General features: G+C 46.1%; 1 protein-coding gene across 1 annotated transcript in view; it reads left to right on the plus strand.

Annotated features, from left to right (window-relative positions):
- Nucleotides 1-20467, plus strand: part of LOC124046869 (immunoglobulin-like and fibronectin type III domain-containing protein 1) — a 58943-nt gene extending 38476 nt beyond the window's left edge. The window contains exons 3-6 of the mRNA XM_046367655.1: nucleotides 19100-19276; nucleotides 19603-19854; nucleotides 20154-20249; nucleotides 20373-20467. Of these exons, the coding sequence (XP_046223611.1) occupies nucleotides 19100-19276; nucleotides 19603-19854; nucleotides 20154-20249; nucleotides 20373-20467 (620 nt within the window). The remainder of the gene's footprint in view (nucleotides 1-19099; nucleotides 19277-19602; nucleotides 19855-20153; nucleotides 20250-20372) is intronic.
- Nucleotides 20468-21373: the final 906 nt, after the last annotated feature.

The following is a 21373-nucleotide window of genomic DNA, read 5'->3' on the forward strand; positions in this document are numbered from 1 at the left end:
TTTTTTCTAAAACTCAACTTCAAAACACTCTCCTGCAAGCCGCCTCACCCAATGTGGTGCGGATCTATTTTTTTTTTCTAAAGTATTATTCACCTCGAATCCAAAATCCCCCAACAGAAGCTAGCCAGCTCACTAGCTAGTAATCAGCTAACCACTGCTAGCAGTCATCAGCTAACCTTTAGCTTAGAAAGCTCTCGCCAGTTTGTACAACGTGACTCAAACCAGAGCACACCGGACCTCCATATTCTCTCCATATCCCTGGATTCCTACCGCAAGCTCGGGACATTTTCACCTGGATCTTTGGAGTTAGCTAGCTGCTATCCGAGTACTGGCTAACGTCGGTCCTGGAGCAAGCACCAATTAGCATTAAGCAAGCCTAAGCTTGGCCCTTTCTCCTGGTTAGCTAAAGCGGCCCATCAGCCACTCCTGGGCTACAATACCAGGACCCTTTCTACTGTTGATACGGGACACGGAACCCCGCCGATCCTTCACGACTGGACTACAACGTAATCTGCTCGAGGGGATACTCAACTGGCCACTACATCGTGACCACTCCTGAATGCCCGCTATCCGCGGTCCGCTAGCTGCTAGCTGTCTAGAGCATATTGGACTGTTAGCTGTATAGATCGATCGGCCAATTTCTTGGGACATCATACCTATTTTGCCAATTGGACTTGAACCCCTCTGCTACTCGGAACCCTACTAATCCATCATGACTGGTCTATCAACGTCACTGCACACGGAGAACAAAACAGACTTTACTCCATCGAGATGTCCCTCTAAGGCCCATCTGCTAGCTTGTTAGACCCGGTCTGTTAGATTGCTAGCCCCGTCCTGCTAGCTGTCTGAATCGCTGTGTCTCCAGCCAGCCCAACCACTCACTAGACCCCTATTGATGAACCGGCTACGTATGCCTTTCCCTAATATCAATATGCCTTGTCCATTACTGTCCTTAGTCGTACCTTCATTCTACTCCTCCTCTGTTCCTCTGGTGATGTAGAGGTTAATCCAGGCCCTGCAGTGCCTAGCTCCACTCCTACTCAAGAGGGGCTCTCATTTGTTGACTTCTGTAACCGTAAAGCCTTGGTTTCATGCATGTTAACATTAGAAGCCTCTTCCCTAAGTTTGTTTTATTCACTGCTTTAGCACACTCTGCCAACCCGGATGTCCTAGCCGTGTCTGAATCCTGGCTTAGGAAGTCCACCAAAAACCCTGCCTTTCTAATCGACCTGTCCTGGGTATCCTTGAAAGATATTGACCTCATCCCGTCAGTACAGGATGCCTGGCTATTCTTTAAAAGTGCTTTCCTCACCATCTCAAATAAGCATGCCCCTTTCAAAAAATGTAGAACCAGGAACAGATATAGCCCTTGGTTCTCTCCAGACCTGACTGCCCTTGACCAGCACAAAAACATCCTGTGGCGTTCTGCATTAGCATCGAACAGCCCCCGTGATATGCAACTTTTCAGGAAAGTTAGGGACAAATATACACAGGAAGTTAGGAAAGAAAAGGCTAGATTTCTCAAGCAGAAATTTGCATCCTGTAGCACAAACTCCAAAATGTTCTGGGACACTGTAAAGTCCATGGAGAATAAGAGCACCTCCTCCCAGCGACCCACTGTACTGAGGCTAGGAAACTGTTATGCAGGTGAATGAGGACCCAAAAGCGACTTGGCGAAAACAGAGTCTTTATTCCAGTAAAGGAAATAGGCAATACTCCTAGACAAATCAGAGCAGAAAACAAAACATAAAAAACGAATTCCACTCGTAGTGACGAGGACAGACTGGAGACTCGACCATAAACTGTAGGTTGCCTCGGGAAGGCACCGACCGTAGCAGACTCAGACACCTGCTCACACGCAGCATCTGAGGGAAACAAGACACGACAGGGCGAGACAAAGACACAGCACGGCGAACAATATACAAGGATCCGACAGCACAGAAACGGAAAACAAGGGGAGAAATAGGGACTCTAATCAGAGGGCAAAATACGGAACAGGTGTGAAAAGATTAGATGATTGAGTAGGGAAATAGGAACAGCTGGGAGCAGGGACGGAACGATAGAGAGAAGAGAGAGAGGGAGGGAGAGAGAAAAAAGGGAACGAACCTAATAAGACCAGCAGGGGGAAACGAACAGAAGGGAAAGCATAATGACAAGACAATATATGACAAAACATGACAGAAACATTGTTATAAATCCACTATAATTGAGAATTTCAATAAGAATTTTTCAACGCCTGGCCATGCTTTCCACCTGGCTACCCCTACCCCGGTCAACAGCCCTGCGCTCCCCACAGCAACTCGCCCAAACCTCCCCCACTTCTCCTTCACCCAAATCCAGATAGCTGATGTTCCGAAAGAGCTGCAAAATCTGGACCCCTACAAATCAGCCGGGCTAGACAACCTGGACCCTCTCCTTCTAAAATGTTCTGCCGAAATTGTTGCAACCCCTATTACTAGCCTGTTTAACCTATCTTTCTTATCGTCTGAGATTCATATAGATTGGAAAGCTGCTGCGGTCATCCCCCCTCTTCAAAGGGGGAGACACTCTAGACCCAATCTGCTTCAGACCTATATATATTCTACAATGCCTTTCTAAGGTCTTCGGAAGCCAAGTTAACAAACAGATTACCGACCATTTTGAATCCCACCGTACCTTCTCCGCTATGCAATCTGGTTTCAGAGCTGGTCATGGGTGCACCTCAGCCACGCTCAGGGTCCTAAACGATATCATAACCACCATCGATAAGAGACATTATTGTGCAGCCGTATTCATTGACCTGGCTAAGGCTTTCGACTCTGTCAATCACAGCATTCTTATTGGCAGACTCAACAGCCTTGGTTTCTCAAATAATTCCCTCGCCTGGTTCACCAACTACTTCTCTGATAGAGTTCAGTATGTCAAATCGGAGGGCCTGTTGTCCGGACCTCTGGAAGTCTCTATGGGTGTGCCACAGACTTCAATTCTTGGGCCGAATCTCTTCTATGTATACATCAATGATGTTGCTCTTGCTGCTGGTGATTCTTTGATCCACCTCTACGCAGACGACACCATTCTGTATACCTCTGGCCATTCTTTGGACACTGTGTTAACTAACCTCCAGATGAGCTTTAATGCCATACAACTCTCCTTCCGTGGCCTCCAACTGCTCTTAAATGCAAGTAAAACTAAATGCAGTCTACCAGTGTCATCCGTTTTGTCACCAAAGCCCCATATACTGTACTACCCACCACTGCGACCTGTACGCTCTCGTTGGCCGGCCCTCGCTTCATACTCGTCGCCAAACCCACTGGCTCCAGGTCATCTATAAGTCTCTGCTAGGTAAATCCTCGCCTTATCTCAGCTCACTGGTCACCATAGCAGCACCCACCCATAGCACGCGCTCTAGCAGGTATATCTCACTGGTCACCCCCAAAGCCAATTCTTCCTTCGGCCGCCTCTATTTCCAGTTCTCTGCTGCCAATGACTGGAACGAACTGCAAAAATCACTAAAGCTGGAGACTCTTACCTCCCGCACTAGCTATAAGCACCAGCTGTCAGAACAGCTCACAGATCACTGCACCTGTACACAGCTCATCTGTAAATAGCCCATCCAATCTACCTCATCCCCATACTGTATTTATTTATTTATCTTGCTCCTTTACACCCCAGTATCTCTACTTGCACATTCATCTTCTGCACATTCTACCATTCCAGTGTTTAATTGCTATATTTTAATTACTTCGCCACCAGGGCCTATTTATTGCCTTACCTCTCTTATCCTTTGCACATGCTGTATATAGATTTTTCTTCTGTATTATTGATTATATGTTTGTTTATTCCATGTCTAACTCTGTGTTTGTCAAGTCCTGACCATAGAAAGCCTGAATTTTCTATGGTAGAGTAGGTCAGGGTGTGACTGGGGGGTTGTTCTAATTTATATTTTCTATTTGGGGTTCTAGGTTTGATTTTCTATGTTGGTGATTTGTATGATTCCCAATTAGAGGCAGCTGGTTATCGTTGTCTCTAATTGGGAATCATACTTAAGTATCATTTTTTCCACCTGTGGGTTATGGGATATTGTTTATGTTTAGTTGCCTGTCATCACTGCATTGTCGTCAAGGTTAGTTTATTCTTTATTTGTTTTGTATTTGCTTAAGTTTCACTTTATTCATTAAAATTATGTGGAACTTTACGTACGCTGCGCCTTGGTCTGACCATCATTATTACGAACAGTGTCACAGTGTTGTTGTATGTGTCAAACTGCTTCGCTTTATCTTGGCCAGGTCGCAGTTGCAAATGAGAACTTGTTCTCAACTAGCCTACATGGTTAAATAAAGGTGAAATTTTAAAAATAAGGAGGTGACATGCTCAACTCATTCGCCATTCTACCTGTCTGTCTCTAACAGGTGCTTTTGATTGGGCCTCCGCGATTTCTATGATAAGTAATGGTTAGAACTTACCTTTGATTCCTCATAATTTAAGAGTTGAAATGTTTTCTTTTTGTGCTCAGGAAGGGATGTCAACCAGAACTGCATGCGTCCTTGTGTTCATCCATCCTTTGTGTTGGGTAATGTCAAATTGGCTAAATCAAGGTCCTTATGGGAAACTTGTTTCTGATGAGGAGATGCATATATGTACACAATTACATGACTGGAGCTCAAATGGGGCAGGAGATATGCTTGTTCAAAGTTTAGTGAGGAACAAAAAGTATAATTTGCAGAAAATCAATTAGATGTAGCTCATGGGTCCTTTTGGGAAACGTGTTGCTTATGGGCTGAAATAAATGTTCCGTTTGAGCTATGACTGTAGCTCAAACAGGACTGGAGATACGCTTGTTTAATATTCAGAATTTCAATTATTTACTATAGCACCCCCCTTGGGACAATCAGTGTCATTTTAGAAATGCTTGACCTTTATGGCAAGACGCATGTTTCGTCAAAATTGGGCCAGTGGTGCCTAAGATATTGAGTGATTAACTGATGAATGGATGACGCTATATCCATCGTCCCTCTCGAAATTCATTTTGAGGAACAACAAATGCAAACTCTGTCATTTCTGTTGTAGCCAAACAGAGGACGTGTTGCTACATGGCAATTATCTGGCATTATTGAGGCCTGGCTTAATTCTTCCTTCATAACCAAGTGGGAAGGTGGTATTAACCACATACGACTAGGAAACACCCGATTGAACGCCACTCAAACTCGTAATTACTAGTGGGAAACTCATTTATCATCCCTGAGCTCCGAATTCTCCAACATGCTGACCTCTGACATCAACTAGAAAGAAATTGCCAAGATAACAGTATTGTCAGCAGTTAAATGTAACATCGAAACATTATTTATAAAAAGCAATCTTTATAGCTGTGAGCAGCAATGAATGGGGTTCACGGGATGACAGAAAGGACACAAGATCAGTTGGATAACAAATCAAGCACTATCATGTAGGAGCTTTCTTCCTTTATGTGCAATCAATGAAAAAATTACCTTGTTTATTTTACCCTCAGTTGGTACACTCAACATTAGCCAAAATACTCCAATCTCACAGCTGTAAATCACTGATATGCAAGCGGCAAGCCTTCCGCTTTCTAAATGTACAGAATAAAATATCAAATTTTCACTTCATTCAGACCATATAATAGGGCAAAAATATGTGATTATACAGCTATACTAATCAGGATATTTCATATTGTTTGTCTGCATAATTAAAATCTAAAATTAATTTGCATGAGACAAAGTCCACTTAGTTATTGCTCAAGGATACTATGGTGCCACTGGTACCAATGACATCTATAGTGCTACCAACTGGTCTGATGCAACCATCTAAGGCTGCAGTGACTTTATATTCACAAAGCTTCTAAGGACATATACATAAGGCTTACATACCAAATTTCATTAGCCCATGTCCATCGGATCAGTTCTAGTAGCTAGTTGTTTTTGTCCATGATGAAATCATCTAATCCTCTGTTTCTTGAAGCCCCCATGAGCTTCCAAGTCTAGACGCAGTCTAGCTAATATGTTAGCTAGCTAGCATCACAAATGAGCATTTTTGCTAACTAGCTGAGCTGTTTTATAAGAAAACTGCTGAGGTGACTCAAACACTGTAGCTAGCTAGCAAGCCCTATTCGGCGACAATGTTATTGGAGCACGGGAATGTTAGATTATATATTATTATTTTTTAAGTCAACTGTCATTGAATTTGGTGGTTTACTTCTGGTTTCAAATCCACTCTGAAATTTCCGACTTGATTACACATGTATGTGTATGTGTATGTGTATGGGTTTCTGACTAGGAAAGTATCAGAATCAACCAATAGGAAGCTCTAAGCAAATAAGCTATGTTAATTTTAACTCGGACGTTCCGAGTTTCCGACATGACGTGAACGTGGCATAAGGGTTCGGAGTGACTTCACGCACCTCAACCAATCACCCAACGGATAGTAATGATTTTGCCTCTAGGTATCCTGAGAAAGGAACATTTGCGAGAGGCTATGCAATAACCCAGCATTTCCCAAAAACAGATGTCCCAACCAAGAAAAAAAGTAGCATATTTAGCATATTCTAGCATATGTGACCCGATTCAGGAAACTAGGCGTATGTTGCAAGTCACGACTTCACGGGAAAGCACTTTGAACGTAACAAATATGTTTTTATCCAAATGCGTTTTATCAGTAGATGCATATTAGCACATACTGTATGATAATATGACTCACCACCTGGATTTGGTCAATTTGAATTTCTGTTTTTTATATTGGATAAAAGTAGAGACTCAGGGCTACAAAATGGTTTATCATACACTGCATTTGAGGAACAATGGGAAAGTAATTCTGCTTTGAAAGTTGCTAAACTTTCTAGACTCACTTTTGAGAAAATGGCATTTAAGTGTTTCGTTGAAAGAGCTGTTCTTTGTCTACACACATTCAGCATCGTTTACACCCTCTTAAGCTTTAGCACCACCCATCTCCTTGCATTCAGTGGGCACACAACGCTCTGGCCGATGATTTGTTTACCTCTGGATAACATGAAAACAGCCTAACCAGCTCTGTTTGCAACAATTTCATTATGCATTTTTCCTGACATTTACTGACACCGACCATATTCAACGGGACATGTAGCTAGCTAATGTACCTAGGTAAACAATTAACCTAGCTAGGTAAACAACATGTAAGATCACACACATCATGTCACATTAGCTAACGAGCCAGCCAGCTAACGCTAGCTAACAGTACACTTTAGCTTGAAATAAAACCACTTTCTGTCAATTAGCTACATTTTCAGATATTACACGTTTCTAACTAGACTATCTTACCAGTGTACATCATCATTCATGATGGACGCGTCTCCCTGTCACGGATCCATGCCACAAATGCCCTTAGTTTGAAGACATAATCTGGAAACAGGTGTTTTCCCATCTCTTTAGTTATCATACTCTAATTCCACTGATTTCAAAACTCGATCCCTCCAGAAAGTGGAGAGCAACACAAATGCAGCTACATAAACAAAAAAGCCACGTTCGACGTGATTACCAACACAGACTGACCAGCTCAAATAGACAAAAGCCTTCTATATGGCAGACCAATCCAAACTCATCTCTCAGCATGTCCAGCCCACTCCTTTTCTAGTGGCAAGTGGGAAGGTTGCTGTCTTTATGTGGCACTTCTTCGGGATCGGTGTCTCGTCCATGGGACAGTTGAGCTAATGTAGGCTAATGTGATTAGCATGAGGTTGTAAGTAACAAGAACATTTCCCAGGACATAGACATTTCTGATACTGGCAAAAAGCTTAAATTAGTGTTAATCTAACTGAACTGTCCAATTTACAGTAGCTATTACAGTGAAAGAATACCATTCTATTGTTTGAGGAGAGTGCACAGTTTTGAACATGAAAAGTTATTAATAAACAAATTAGGCACATTTGGGCAGCCTTGATACAACATTTTGAACCAAAATACAATGGTTCATTGGATCAGTCTAAAACTTTTTCCATACACTGCTACCATCCAGAGGCAAAATCAAACTGTCAGCTGGGTTGGAATAATGCATCATGGCCTTTCTCTTGCATTTCAAAGATGATAGTACAAAGATAATATAAAGAACAGTTTTTTTTCTTTGTGTTATCTTTTGCCAGATCTAATGTGTTATATTCTTCTACATCCACAAACTTCAGTGTTTCCTTCCAAATGGTATTAATAATATGCATATCATTGCTTCAGGTCCTGAGCTACAGGCAGTTAGATTTGAAAAAAAGAGTCTGATCCTTTTTAACCTCTTGAACCTATAGGGGCGCTGTGTCATTATTGGATAAAAAGACGTGCCCGTTTTAAGCGCAATATTTTGTCACGAAAAGATGCTCCACTATGCATGGAATTGACAGCCTTGGAAAGACACAACTCTGACGTCTCCAACTGCAAAGATATTATCTGTGCGTGCCCCAGAATTAATGCAACAGGCGAAACCAAGATGATGTTTCATACAGGAAATGCCCCGGATTCTGAAGGCGCTGTGTTCCAATGTCTCCTTATATGGCTGTGAATTCGACAGGAATGAGCCTGCGCTTTCTGTATATTCCCCGAGGTGTCTGCAGCATTGTGACGTGTTTGTAGGCATATCATTGGAAGATTGAACATAAGAGACTACATTTACCTGGTGTCCCGCCCGGTGTCCTGTGTGCGTAATCAGTAAGTCCATGCGTGTTCCATTTCTTCAGAAGAGAAAGTCAACTGCCACGATGGATTTATCGTCGATAGATATGTGAAAAACTCCTTGAGGAATGATTCTAAACATCGGTTTGTCATGTTTCTGTCGATATTATGGAGTTCATTTGGAAAAAGTTTGTGTTTTAATTACTTAATTTTCTTTTTTTTTCTTACCCCAACGTGATGGAGAAAACGGAGAGATTTGTCAACACAAATAATATTTTTGTAAAAACTGAACATTTGCAATCTAATTGAGAGTCTCCTCATTGAAAACATCTGAAGTTCTTCAAAGTTCTTCAAAGGTAAATTATTTTATTTGAATGTTTTTCTGGTTTTTGTGAAAATGTTGCTTGCTGAATGTCAGGCATAATACTATGCTAGGCTGTCAATAGTGTTACACAAATGCTTGTTTTGCAATGGTTGAGAAGCATATTTTTGAAAATCTGAGATGACTGTGTTGTTAACAAAAGGCTAAGCTTGAGAGCAAATAGATTTATTTCATTACATTTGCGATTTTCATGAATAGTTAACGTTGCGTTATGCTAATGAGCTTGCGGATAGATTTACACAATCATGTATACAGGTTTCGTAGCTAAACGTGACGCAGAAAACGGAGCGATTTGTCCTAAACAAATAATATTTTTGTAAAAACTGAACATTTGCTATCTAACTGAGAGTCTTCTCATTGAAAACATCTGTTCTTCAAAGGTAAATGATTTCATTTGAATGTTTTTCTGTTTTTTGGGAAAATGTTGCCTGCTGAATGCTAACGCTAAATGCTACGCTAAATGCTACGCTAGCTATCAATAGTGTTACACTAATGCTTGTTTTGCAATGGTTGAGAAACATATTTTGAAAATCTGAGATGACAGTGTTGTTAACAAAAATTTAAGCTTGAGAGCTAGCATATTGATTTAATTTCATTTGCGATTTTCATGAATAGTTAACGTTGCGTTATGGTAATGAGCTTGAGGCTGTATTCACGATCCCGGATCCGGGATGGCTCGTCGCAACAGGTTAAACAGAGTATGTTACAATCCCTGATGTCTCTCTGGAAAGAAACCCTTGCCCTTGAGCTCGTCAACTTTATTATCCAGGAACTGAACATTAGCGAGTAATATACTTGGAAGTGGTGGGTGTTGTGCTCCGAGTACCTCTCGTTCGCCGGCATTGTTTTGGGTTTGGGGCTTCTAGAATCAGTTCAATTGCCTTGGGAGGTGCGAACAAAGGATCCGCTTCAGAAAAGTCGCATTCCTGGTCATAGTGTTGGTGAGTTACCGTCGCTTTGATATCCAATAGTTCTTCCCGGCTGTATGTAATAACAAATAACATTTTCTGGGCTAACAATGTAAGAAATAATACATTAAATAAACAAAATACTGCAAAGTTTCCTAAGAACTAGAAGTGAGTGCAGACTGGAAGGACTATGAATGCAGCTACGCTGAGTTTGATGTCATAGACTTCCGTGTAATGCTGAAGAAACTCAGTGAGAAGAAAAGGGAGCGAGAGGAGGAACAGGCCAATGTTTGAGACTTGGGACCATTCAGTATGTTCTAAATGTTTTCTGTGTGTACTGTTTCTGGTCTTATAGCTCATGGACCGTGTGAAAACCAACATGAACACTGTAAACCTCAAGGTTCATAATGTCTAAAAGGTGGCCCTGATTCATTTGAGTGTAACCAGACAAATACATTTGAGTCATTATGGCAATACCTTTGACTCACCATTTGACTATTCCTCCTATCATTTCATCCTCATTATTTTAACCTCTTTCTCTTCACTTCCCTCCCTCTCATCCATTATTTTCTCTCCACATGTGTTCTCTCTCTTCCCTGTGAATGTCAATATGCATATTGCCTAGACCAAATTCGGGAGATCTCTAGAGACGTAGAGAAAATTGGCAATGCTAAACGAATTGTGTGAATTGTCTCTGCAAAACAGAGCCAATTCTATCTTTTGGCAGGTCAAGGGGGCACTTGTGCAGTCATTGGTAATGAATGCCATACTTTTTTCCCAGATCACTCTTATAATATGACTGATATATTTCCGAATACATATTGCCACTGTTGCTAAGAATAATTCCCCACAACCAGAGCATGTGTCTGCAACTTGGTTGGAATCCCTGTTTGGAAGTTGGGAGCCTAAGTTCCTAAATAGGCAGCAGCACGTGTTTTTTTTCTTAGTTTGCCTAATTGTGTTATTTAACGTGTATTTCTTTTTATAAATTCACTCCCATTAATATAAGTAAAACATTTATTATGATTTATTATAATGATGTATCTTGATATAGAAGCTAAAATCTATTTGCTTACATTAAAATGTAATGATTGTTATCACAAAATGTTTGTTTGTGCTTTTCTATTTACCAATTTCTGTGTTCTATTCAGGTGCTTTTCTAATAACCAATTTATGTGTTCATGCAAGTGACTGATTGAACAAATCTTCACTGTCAGTATCTGCAGTACGTCCAGAACCTTGTTTTGAGAAAAGGATATCTCAGTTTCAAGGCCTCAGCTTAGAGAGAAGAAGCCTCGTGAGGTATTGGTCTGTCACATGAAGGAAGCAAACATTAATGATTAATTTATTATGAATGATGAATAAGCTAAATCGTGCAAATATAACTTGTCTGTATATAAGTGTATTTTTTTAGTATTTACATTTTTACCCCTTTTTCTCACCAATTTCGTGGTATCAAATTGTTAGTAGTGTCACGCCTTGGTCATTGTATCTTGTGTTTTTGTTATATGTTTGGGTAGGCCAGGGTGTGACATGGGTTTATATGTTGTATTTCGTATTGGGGTTTGTATTAATTAGGAGTGTGTATTAGTAGGGGTGTGTCTAGTTAGGCTTGGCTGCCTGAGGCGATTCCTAATTGGAGTCAGCTGATTCTAGTTGTCTCGGATTGGGAACCGTATTTAGGTAGCCTGTGTGCGCATTGTATTTCGTGGGTGATTGTACCTGTCTTAGTGTTAGTCACCAGATAGGCTGTATTAGTTTCATTCGTTTGTTGTTTTCTTCATCGTTATTTCATGTACTGTATTAGCTTCATTAAAAGTCATGAGTAACCTACACGCTGCATTTCGGTCTGAATTTCTACAAACAACAGACGAAGATCATTACAGAATCACCCACCACGATTCACAGACCGAGCAGCGTGTGAACTGGCAGGATCTAAAGGAGGACGCTATGGACGGCAGATGCAGGGATTATACGACGTGGGAAGAAATCGACAGGTGGGCAGCCAACCCAGGGCGAGTCCAGGAGCCCACCTGGGATTCCCTGCAGCAATGCGAAGAGGGCTATACACGTATGGAATCGAGAAGGAAAGCATTGCTATACAGAGCGAAAACTGAAGGTAACAGGGGAAAGCGCAGAGAGAGAGTGGCTGAGTCAGGAAACAGACCTGAGCCTACTCTCCCTGTTAATCGTGAAGAGCAGTTGCAATGGGAGAGAATGCATCATTTGGAGATTTGGACATGGGAGGAGGAATTAGACGGTCAAGGACCCTGGGAGCAGCCGGGAGAATATCGCTGTCCCAAGGAGGAAATAGAGGCAGCTAAAGCGGAGAGGCGTATGTATGAGGAGGCAGCACGGCGACGCGGTTGGAAACGGGAAAAACAGCCCAAAAAAATTATTGGGGGGGAGCTAGAAGGGAGAATAGTTATGCCAGGTAGGAAACCTGCGCATACTCCCTGTGCTCACCGTTGGGCTAGAGAGACCGGGCAGGCACCGTGTTATGCTATGGAGGGCACGGTGTTTCCAGTGTGGGTGCAGAGCCAGCTGCGACTCATACCAGCCCTTCCTATTGGCCGGGCTAGAGTGGGCATCGAGCCAGGTAAGCTTGGGCAGGCTCGGTGCTCAAGAGCTCCAGTGCGCCTGCACGGTCCGGTCTATCCAGAGCCACCTCTACACACCAGTCCTCCGGTAGCAGCTCCCCGCACCAGGCTTCCTGTGCGTGTCCTCGCGCCAGTACCACCAGTTCCAGCACCACGCACCAGGCCTCCAGTGCGCCTCGCCTGTTCAGCGCAGCCAGTGCTTTTCTCCCCTCCTGCGCTGCCGGAGTCTCCTGTCTGTCCAGCGCCACCAGTGCTCCCAGTCGGCCCAGCGCGTCCAGTGCGCATCGCCTGTTCAGCACAGCCAGTGCTTTTCTCCCCTCCTGTGATGTTGGAGTCTCCCGCCTGTTCAGCTCAGCCAGAGCCTTTCTCCTCTCCTGCGCTGCCGGAGTCTCCTGTCTTCCCAGCGTCACCAGTCTGCCAGGATCCGCCAGAAGTGCCAGTCTGCCAGGATCCGCCAGAAGTGCCAGTCTGCCAAGATCTTCTAGATCGGCCAGACAACCTGAATCATCCAGGTCCACCAGCCAGCCTGGATTTACCGGAGCCTACTACCTGCCTGAGCTTCCTCTCAGTACTAGGCTCCCTCTCTGTACTGGGCTCCCTCTCAGTACCGAGCTTCCTCTCAGTACCGAGCTTCCTCTCAGTACTGAGCTTCCTCTCAGTACCGAGCTTCCCCTCAGTACCGGGCTGCTTCCCCTCAGTACCGGGCTTCCCCTCAGTACCGGGCTGCTTTGGTCCCGGGCTGCCCCTCTGTCCCGGGCTGCCCCTCTGTCCCGGGCTGCCCCTCTATCCCGAGTTGCCCCTCTATCCTGAGTTGCCCCTCTATCCCGAGCTGCCCCTCTGTCCCGAGCTGCCCCTCTGTCCCGAGCTGCCCCTCTGTCCCGAGCTGCCCCTCTGTCCCGAGCTGCCCCTCAGTTATGTGGGGATCAGGGTGAGGACTATTAGGCCATGGTCGGCGGAGAAGGTGGATTATCCTAGGACGCGAAGGGGAGGAACTAGGACATTTATGGAGTGGGGTCCATGTCCCGAGCCAGAACCGCCACCATGGACAGACGCCCACCCGGACCCTCCCTATGCTCTTGAGGTGCGTCCCGGAGTCCGCACCTTAGGGGGGGGGGGTTCTGTCACACCTTGGTCATTGTATCTTGTGTTTTTGTTATATGTTTGGGTAGGCCAGGGTGTGACATATGTTGTATTTCGTATTGGGGTTTGTATTAATTAGGAGTGTGTATTAGTAGGGGTGTGTCTAGTTAGGCTTGGCTGCCTGAGGCGATTCCTAATTGGAGTCAGCTGATTCTAGTTGTCTCGGATTGGGAACCGTATTTAGGTAGCCTGTGTGCGCGTTGTATTTCGTGGGTGATTGTACCTGTCTTAGTGTTAGTCACCAGATAGGCTGTATTAGTTTCATTCGTTTGTTGTTTTCTTCTTCGTTATTTCATGTACTGTATTAGCTTCATTAAAAGTCATGAGTAACCTACACGCTGCATTTCGGTCTGAATTTCTACAAACAACAGACGAAGATCATTACAGAATCACCCACCACGATTCACAGACCGAGCAGCGTGTGAACTGGCAGGATCTAAAGGAGGACGCTATGGACGGCAGATGCAGGGATTATACGACTTGGGAAGAAATCGACAGGTGGGCAGCCGACCCAGGGCGAGTCCAGGAGCCCGCCTGGGATTCCCTGCAGCAATGCGAAGAGGGCTATACACGTATGGAATCGAGAAGGAAAGCATTGCTATACAGAGCGAAAACTGAAGATAACAGGGGAAAGCGCAGAGAGAGAGTGGCTGAGTCAGGAAACAGACCTGAGCCTACTCTCCCTGTTAATCGTGAAGAGCAGTTGCAATGGGAGAGAATGCATCATTTGGAGATTTGGACATGGGAGGAGGAATTAGACGGTCAAGGACCCTGGGAGCAGCCGGGAGAATATCGCTGTCCCAAGGAGGAAATAGAGACAGCTAAAGCGGAGAGGCGTATGTATGAGGAGGCAGCACGGCGACGCGGTTGGAAACGGGAAAAACAGCCCAAAAAAATTATTGGGGGGGAGCTAGAAGGGAGAATAGTTATGCCAGGTAGGAAACCTGCGCATACTCCCTGTGCTCACCGTTGGGCTAGAGAGACCGGGCAGGCACCGTGTTATGCTATGGAGGGCACGGTGTTTCCAGTGCGGGTGCAGAGCCAGCTGCGACTCATACCAGCCCTTCCTATTGGCCGGGCTAGAGTGGGCATCGAGCCAGGTAAGCTTGGGCAGGCTCGGTGCTCAAGAGCTCCAGTGCGCCTGCACGGTCCGGTCTATCCAGAGCCACCTCTACACACCAGTCCTCCGGTAGCAGCTCCCCGCACCAGGCTTCCTGTGCGTGTCCTCGCGCCAGTACCACCAGTTCCAGCACCACGCACCAGGCCTCCAGTGCGCCTCGCCTGTTCAGCGCAGCCAGTGCTTTTCTCCCTCCTGCGCTGCCGGAGTCTCCTGTCTGTCCAGCGCCACCAGTGCTCCCAGTCGGCCCAGCGCGTCCAGTGCGCATCGCCTGTTCAGCACAGCCAGTGCTTTTCTCACCTCCTGTGATGTTGGAGTCTCCCGCCTGTTCAGCTCAGCCAGAGCCTTTCTCCTCTCCTGCGCTGCCGGAGTCTCCTGTCTTCCCAGCGTCACCAGTCTGCCAGGATCCGCCAGAAGTGCCAGTCTGCCAGGATCCGCCAGAAGTGCCAGTCTGCCAAGATCTTCTAGATCGGCCAGACAACCTGAATCATCCAGGTCCACCAGCCAGCCTGGATTTACCGGAGCCTACTACCTGCCTGAGCTTCCTCTCAGTACTGAGCTTCCTCTCAGTACTAGGCTCCCTCTCTGTACTGGGCTCCCTCTCAGTACCGAGCTTCCTCTCAGTACCGAGCTTCCTCTCAGTACTGAGCTTCCTCTCAGTACCGAGCTTCCCCTCAGTACCGGGCTGCTTCCCCTCAGTACCGGGCTTCCCCTCAGTACCGGGCTGCTTCCCCTCAGTACCGGGCTTCCCCTCAGTACCGGGCTGCTTTGGTCCCGGGCTGCCCCTCTGTCCCGGGCTGCCCCTCTGTCCCGGGCTGCCCCTCAGTTATGTGGGGATCAGGGTGAGGACTATTAGGCCATGGTCGGCGGAGAAGGTGGATTATCCTAGGACGCGAAGGGGAGGAACTAGGACATTTATGGAGTGGGGTCCACGTCCCGAGCCAGAACCGCCACCATGGACAGACGCCCACCCGGACCCTCCCTATGCTCTTGAGGTGCGTCCCGGAGTCCGCACCTTAGGGGGGGGGGTTCTGTCACACCTTGGTCATTGTATCTTGTGTTTTTGTTATATGTTTGGGTAGGCCAGGGTGTGACATGGGTTTATATGTTGTATTTCGTATTGGGGTTTGTATTAATTAGGAGTGTGTATTAGTAGGGGTGTGTCTAGTTAGGCTTGGCTGCCTGAGGCGATTCCTAATTGGAGTCAGCTGATTCTAGTTGTCTCGGATTGGGAACCGTATTTAGGTAGCCTGTGTGCGCGTTGTATTTCGTGGGTGATTGTACCTGTCTTAGTGTTAGTCACCAGATAGGCTGTATTAGTTTCATTCGTTTGTTGTTTTCTTCTTCGTTATTTCATGTACTGTATTAGCTTCATTAAAAGTCATGAGTAACCTACACGCTGCATTTCGGTCTGAATTTCTACAAACAACAGACGAAGATCATTACAGAATCACCCACCACGATTCACAGACCGAGCAGCGTGTGAACTGGCAGGATCTAAAGGAGGACGCTATGGACGGCAGATGCAGGGATTATACGACGTGGGAAGAAATCGACAGGTGGGCAGCCGACCCAGGGCGAGTCCAGGAGCCCGCCTGGGATTCCCTGCAGCAATGCGAAGAGGGCTATACACGTATGGAATCGAGAAGGAAAGCATTGCTATACAGAGCGAAAACTGAAGGTAACAGGGGAAAGCGCAGAGAGAGAGTGGCTGAGTCAGGAAACAGACCTGAGCCTACTCTCCCTGTTAATCGTGAAGAGCAGTTGCAATGGGAGAGAATGCATCATTTGGAGATTTGGACATGGGAGGAGGAATTAGACGGTCAAGGACCCTGGGAGCAGCCGGGAGAATATCGCTGTCCCAAGGAGGAAATAGAGGCAGCTAAAGCGGAGAGGCGTATGTATGAGGAGGCAGCACGGCGACGCGGTTGGAAACGGGAAAAACAGCCCAAAAAAATTATTGGGGGGGGGCTAGAAGGGAGAATAGTTATGCCAGGTAGGAAACCTGCGCATACTCCCTGTGCTCACCGTTCGGCTAGAGAGACCGGGCAGGCACCGTGTTATGCTATGGAGAGCACGGTGTTTCCAGTGCGGGTGCAGAGCCAGCTGCGACTCATACCAGCCCTTCCTATTGGCCGGGCTAGAGTGGGCATCGAGCCAGGTAAGCTTGGGCAGGCTCGGTGCTCAAGAGCTCCAGTGCGCCTGCACGGTCCGGTCTATCCAGAGCCACCTCTACACACCAGTCCTCCGGTAGCAGCTCCCCGCACCAGGCTTCCTGTGCGTGTCCTCGCGCCAGTACCACCAGTTCCAGCACCACGCACCAGGCCTCCAGTGCGCCTCGCCTGTTCAGCGCAGCCAGTGCTTTTCTCCCCTCCTGCGCTGCCGGAGTCTCCTGTCTGTCCAGCGCCACCAGTGCTCCCAGTCGGCCCAGCGCGTCCAGTGCGCATCGCCTGTTCAGCACAGCCAGTGCTTTTCTCCCCTCCTGTGATGTTGGAGTCTCCCGCCTGTTCAGCTCAGCCAGAGCCTTTCTCCTCTCCTGCGCTGCCGGAGTCTCCTGTCTGCCCAGCGCCGCCAGTCGGCCCAGCGTCACCAGTCTGCCAGGATCCGCCAGAAGTGCCAGTCTGCCAGGATCCGCCAGAAGTGCCAGTCTGCCAAGATCTTCTAGGTCGGCCAGACAACCTGAATCATCCAGGTCCACCAGCCAGCCTGGATTTACCGGAGCCTACTACCTGCCTGAGCTTCCTCTCAGTACTGAGCTTCCTCTCAGTACTAGGCTCCCTCTCTGTACTGGGCTCCCTCTCAGTACCGAGCTTCCTCTCAGTACTGAGCTTCCTCTCAGTACCGAGCTGCCCCTCTGTCCCGAGCTGCCCCTCTGTCCCAAGCTGCCCCTCGGTCCCGAGCTGCCCCTCAGTTATGTGGGGATCAGGGTGCGGACTATTAGGCCATGGTCGGCGGAGAAGGTGGATTATCCTAGGACGCGTAGGGGAGGAACTAGGACATTTATGGAGTGAGGTCCACGTCCCGAGCCAGAACCGCCACCATGGACAGACGCCCACCCGGACCCTCCCTATGCTCTTGAGGTGCGTCCCGGAGTCCGCACCTTAGGGGGGGGTTCTGTCACGCCTTGGTCATTGTATCTTGTGTTTTTGTTATATGTTTGGGTAGGCCAGGGTGTGACATGGGTTTATATGTTGTATTTCGTATTGAGGTTTGTATTAATTAGGAGTGTGTATTAGTAGGGGTGTGTCTAGTTAGGCTTGGCTGCCTGAGGCGATTCCTAATTGGAGTCAGCTGATTCTAGTTGTCTCGGATTGGGAACCGTATTTAGGTAGCCTGTGTGCGCGTTGTATTTCGTGGGTGATTGTACCTGTCTTAGTGTTAGTCACCAGATAGGCTGTATTAGTTTCATTCGTTTGTTGTTTTCTTCTTCGTTATTTCATGTACTGTATTAGCTTCATTAAAAGTCATGAGTAACCTACACGCTGCATTTCGGTCTGAATTTCTACAAACAACAGACGAAGATCATTACAAGTAGCTACTATCTTGTCTCATCGCTACAACTCCCGTATGGGCTCGGGAGAGACGAAGGTTGAAAGTCAGGCGTCCTCCGATACACAACCCAACCAATCCAAAACTGCTTCTTATCACAGCGCCATCCAACCCGGAAGCCAGCCGCACCAATGTGTCGGAGGAAACACCATGCACCTGGCAACCTTGGTTAGTGCGCACTGCGCCCGGCCCACCACAGGAGTCACTGGTGCGCGATGAGACATGGATTTCCCTACCGGCCAAACCCTCCCTAACCCGGACGACGCTAGGCCAATTGTGTGTCGCCCCACTGACCTCCCGGTCGCGGCCGGTTACGACAGAGCCTGGGCGCTAACCCAGAGTCTCTGGTGGCACAGCTGGCGCTGCAGTACAGCGGCCTTAACCACTGCGCCACCCGGGAGGCCTATATAAGAGTATTAATTGGACTGTGGAGCTCCTGATCAACATTGGTTGGAACCTCTCCAGCGAACTGGTAATAAAGAATTATTCATTTAAGATTGACTTTGAGTGTCCCTGTGTAAGAATTTCCATGACACATTATTCACCAATAATAAGATGAAAAGTTTAATGGTGGTGAGAGCAGGAAATTCTGTTAGGATCCTCTTAAACTTTGAGGTAAGAGGGTAAGAGGTCAAACTGGTAAACTCATCTTTCTCTAAACAATGTTTCCCCAGATTGCATTGGTAGGTCTTTCCGGTAGATTCCTGGAATTGGCTTATGCTTGGTGTTTTCAATCCAGATAATGTTCCAATCATCTTGTTATTAACAGGCCTCCCCATGGCCAGAAGTCACGTGGCTGAAGGATGATGTTCCTGTGCTGAAGCGGGTCAGTATCTCCAACTCTGAATCGTCATCTCCGCTAGTGATCACTTCATCTGAGTGCTCTGATTCAGGGATCTACACCATAGGGGTCAAAAACCTAGTGGACCAGGAAACCTTCAGCGTGGAGGTTAGGGTTACAGGTACAGTAACATACAATGAAGCTCTCCCAGTCTATTTCAGAATGAGAAGGGATTGGAACTTAGCCTCACAAGATACCTGATCTCCTACGTTAATGGTTTGCTAAATGTAAGCTTGCGAGATCAGGCGGCTTGCAAGGCTAATTGGAACTTGCACAAGATGAAAAAAATGGCAAGTGTCAGCACTCACAAATTAAGCATTTTAAATATCAGCAGTCACAATGAACATCGGCCATGATTGATGCAACAATTCTCACATAATGAGAGAATTTCCTCCCAAAGTGTTAGTTACATCCAACTGACTCTCATGTCTCTGACTCTGGCACTAGATGATCCCAAGCCCCCAGGACCAGTAGAACTTGAGGAGAACGTCCCAGGCACTATGACAGTGATCTGGGAACCATCACCTGATGAGATGTGTGACGATCACCTCCACTACTCTGTGTCTAAACGAGACTCCATCAAAGGCTCATGGAGCACAGTGGCCCGACAGGCTCTTCAACAACAAGTTCACCACTTCCTTGTCTATGCTAAGAAGGACACGGGCATGTCTGCCCCATCTGAGTCGTCCACCTGGGGAAGTAAGAGGAAGAACGCTATTACTAGGCAAGTAAAGAGATCAATTGCCAAGTCATATAATCAGCTCATATGGATAGATTGGCAATAATAACAGTATAATCAATAACAGCTAAGTCATTAAGCTCAACATTAAGTACTAATGTGTTATACCTGTTTATTATTATATTTATTTATTATTTATTATTATATGTATTTATTACAAACAATCTATTAACCCTTTATAAAATGCTGCCATTTCAACGTATTCATTACATGACATGTGAGATGAGCGTTTGACCTCTCTGCCCTGCCTCTTCTCTAGGAACATTTGTGGTGAACATGCCAGCCTACAAGACCTGTGATTTGCAGACTGCTCAATCGTTCCTTCTGCCACTGAGACAGCACACAGCTCCCAAAGGTTACAAATGCTATATGTGCCATAAAGGGAAATCCCAAGCCTCGCGTCACCTGGTACCGCAACAACATCAGCCAAACACCAAATACTTAATCACCATCTGTGGTGTCTGCTCCTTGCTGATAGTCTGCGGGACCCCCAAAGACTCGGGCGAGTACACCATCCAAATAGAAAGTGCCCAGGGGAGGGCCGAGTGCTCCACCAAACTCAGTCGGAGATGAGAACTCAACTGACCTACTCTGACAAATGTATGTAGTACCTTGGTGTGAGTCGGAATATAATTGAATGTAATGTCATTGAATGTTGCATGAAATAGAGTTATATTGTTTCTCTCTCTCGCTCACAGAATGAGAAACATTGTGTTTTTTTCACAGAGGCATTATTATGTATCAAGGTGGAAAATGTAAAGTTTGTTATATGGTAAGTTATAAGTTATTTCCAAAAATGCATGGCTGTACTGCTTGTAAGACATGCACTGTGGTTGTTGGGGATAGTAAGTACAAATCCAAGAGTTATTGTTTTTGATCATTGTGTTTGATGTGGATACTCCACAACCTAAAAGGACATAAATCGAGATGGCATTGATCCAACCTGGGAGACAGACAGGAGCAGGGGAACAAACGCTGGTAGGTTTCATGAACAAAACAAACTGGCAATAGACAAACAGAGAACACAGATATAAATACACAGGGGATAATGGGGAAGATGGGCTACACCTGGAGGGAGGTGGAGACAAGCACAAAGACAGGTGAAACAGATCAGGGTGTGACAACTGAAGGTCCCATGAAATACTAAATATGACTACAGACAATAACTGAGCTATGCAGTCCACAGTTGTTGTGAAAGTGTTTATAGAGCCCCTTCATATTTTAGGCTACATACTTACTAATAATTGGCCTACACAGTCACTACACAGCTGGCTATTTGGTTCCTTGGAAGTTGTGGTTATGATTTTAATAATACTGCTAGTTCCTCGACGTACATATCACTTACAAAATAAAATGGTCCACAAACACAGACAGTGTGGTGGAGAAGGCGCAACAGCGCCTCTTCAACCTCAGGAGGCTGAAGAAATTTGGCTTGGCACCTAAAACCCTCACAAACTTGTATTACCGCCTGGTATGGCA

This window comes from Oncorhynchus gorbuscha, linkage group LG10, assembly GCF_021184085.1.
Source record: "Oncorhynchus gorbuscha isolate QuinsamMale2020 ecotype Even-year linkage group LG10, OgorEven_v1.0, whole genome shotgun sequence".
In the NCBI taxonomy this organism is placed as follows: domain Eukaryota; kingdom Metazoa; phylum Chordata; class Actinopteri; order Salmoniformes; family Salmonidae; genus Oncorhynchus; species Oncorhynchus gorbuscha.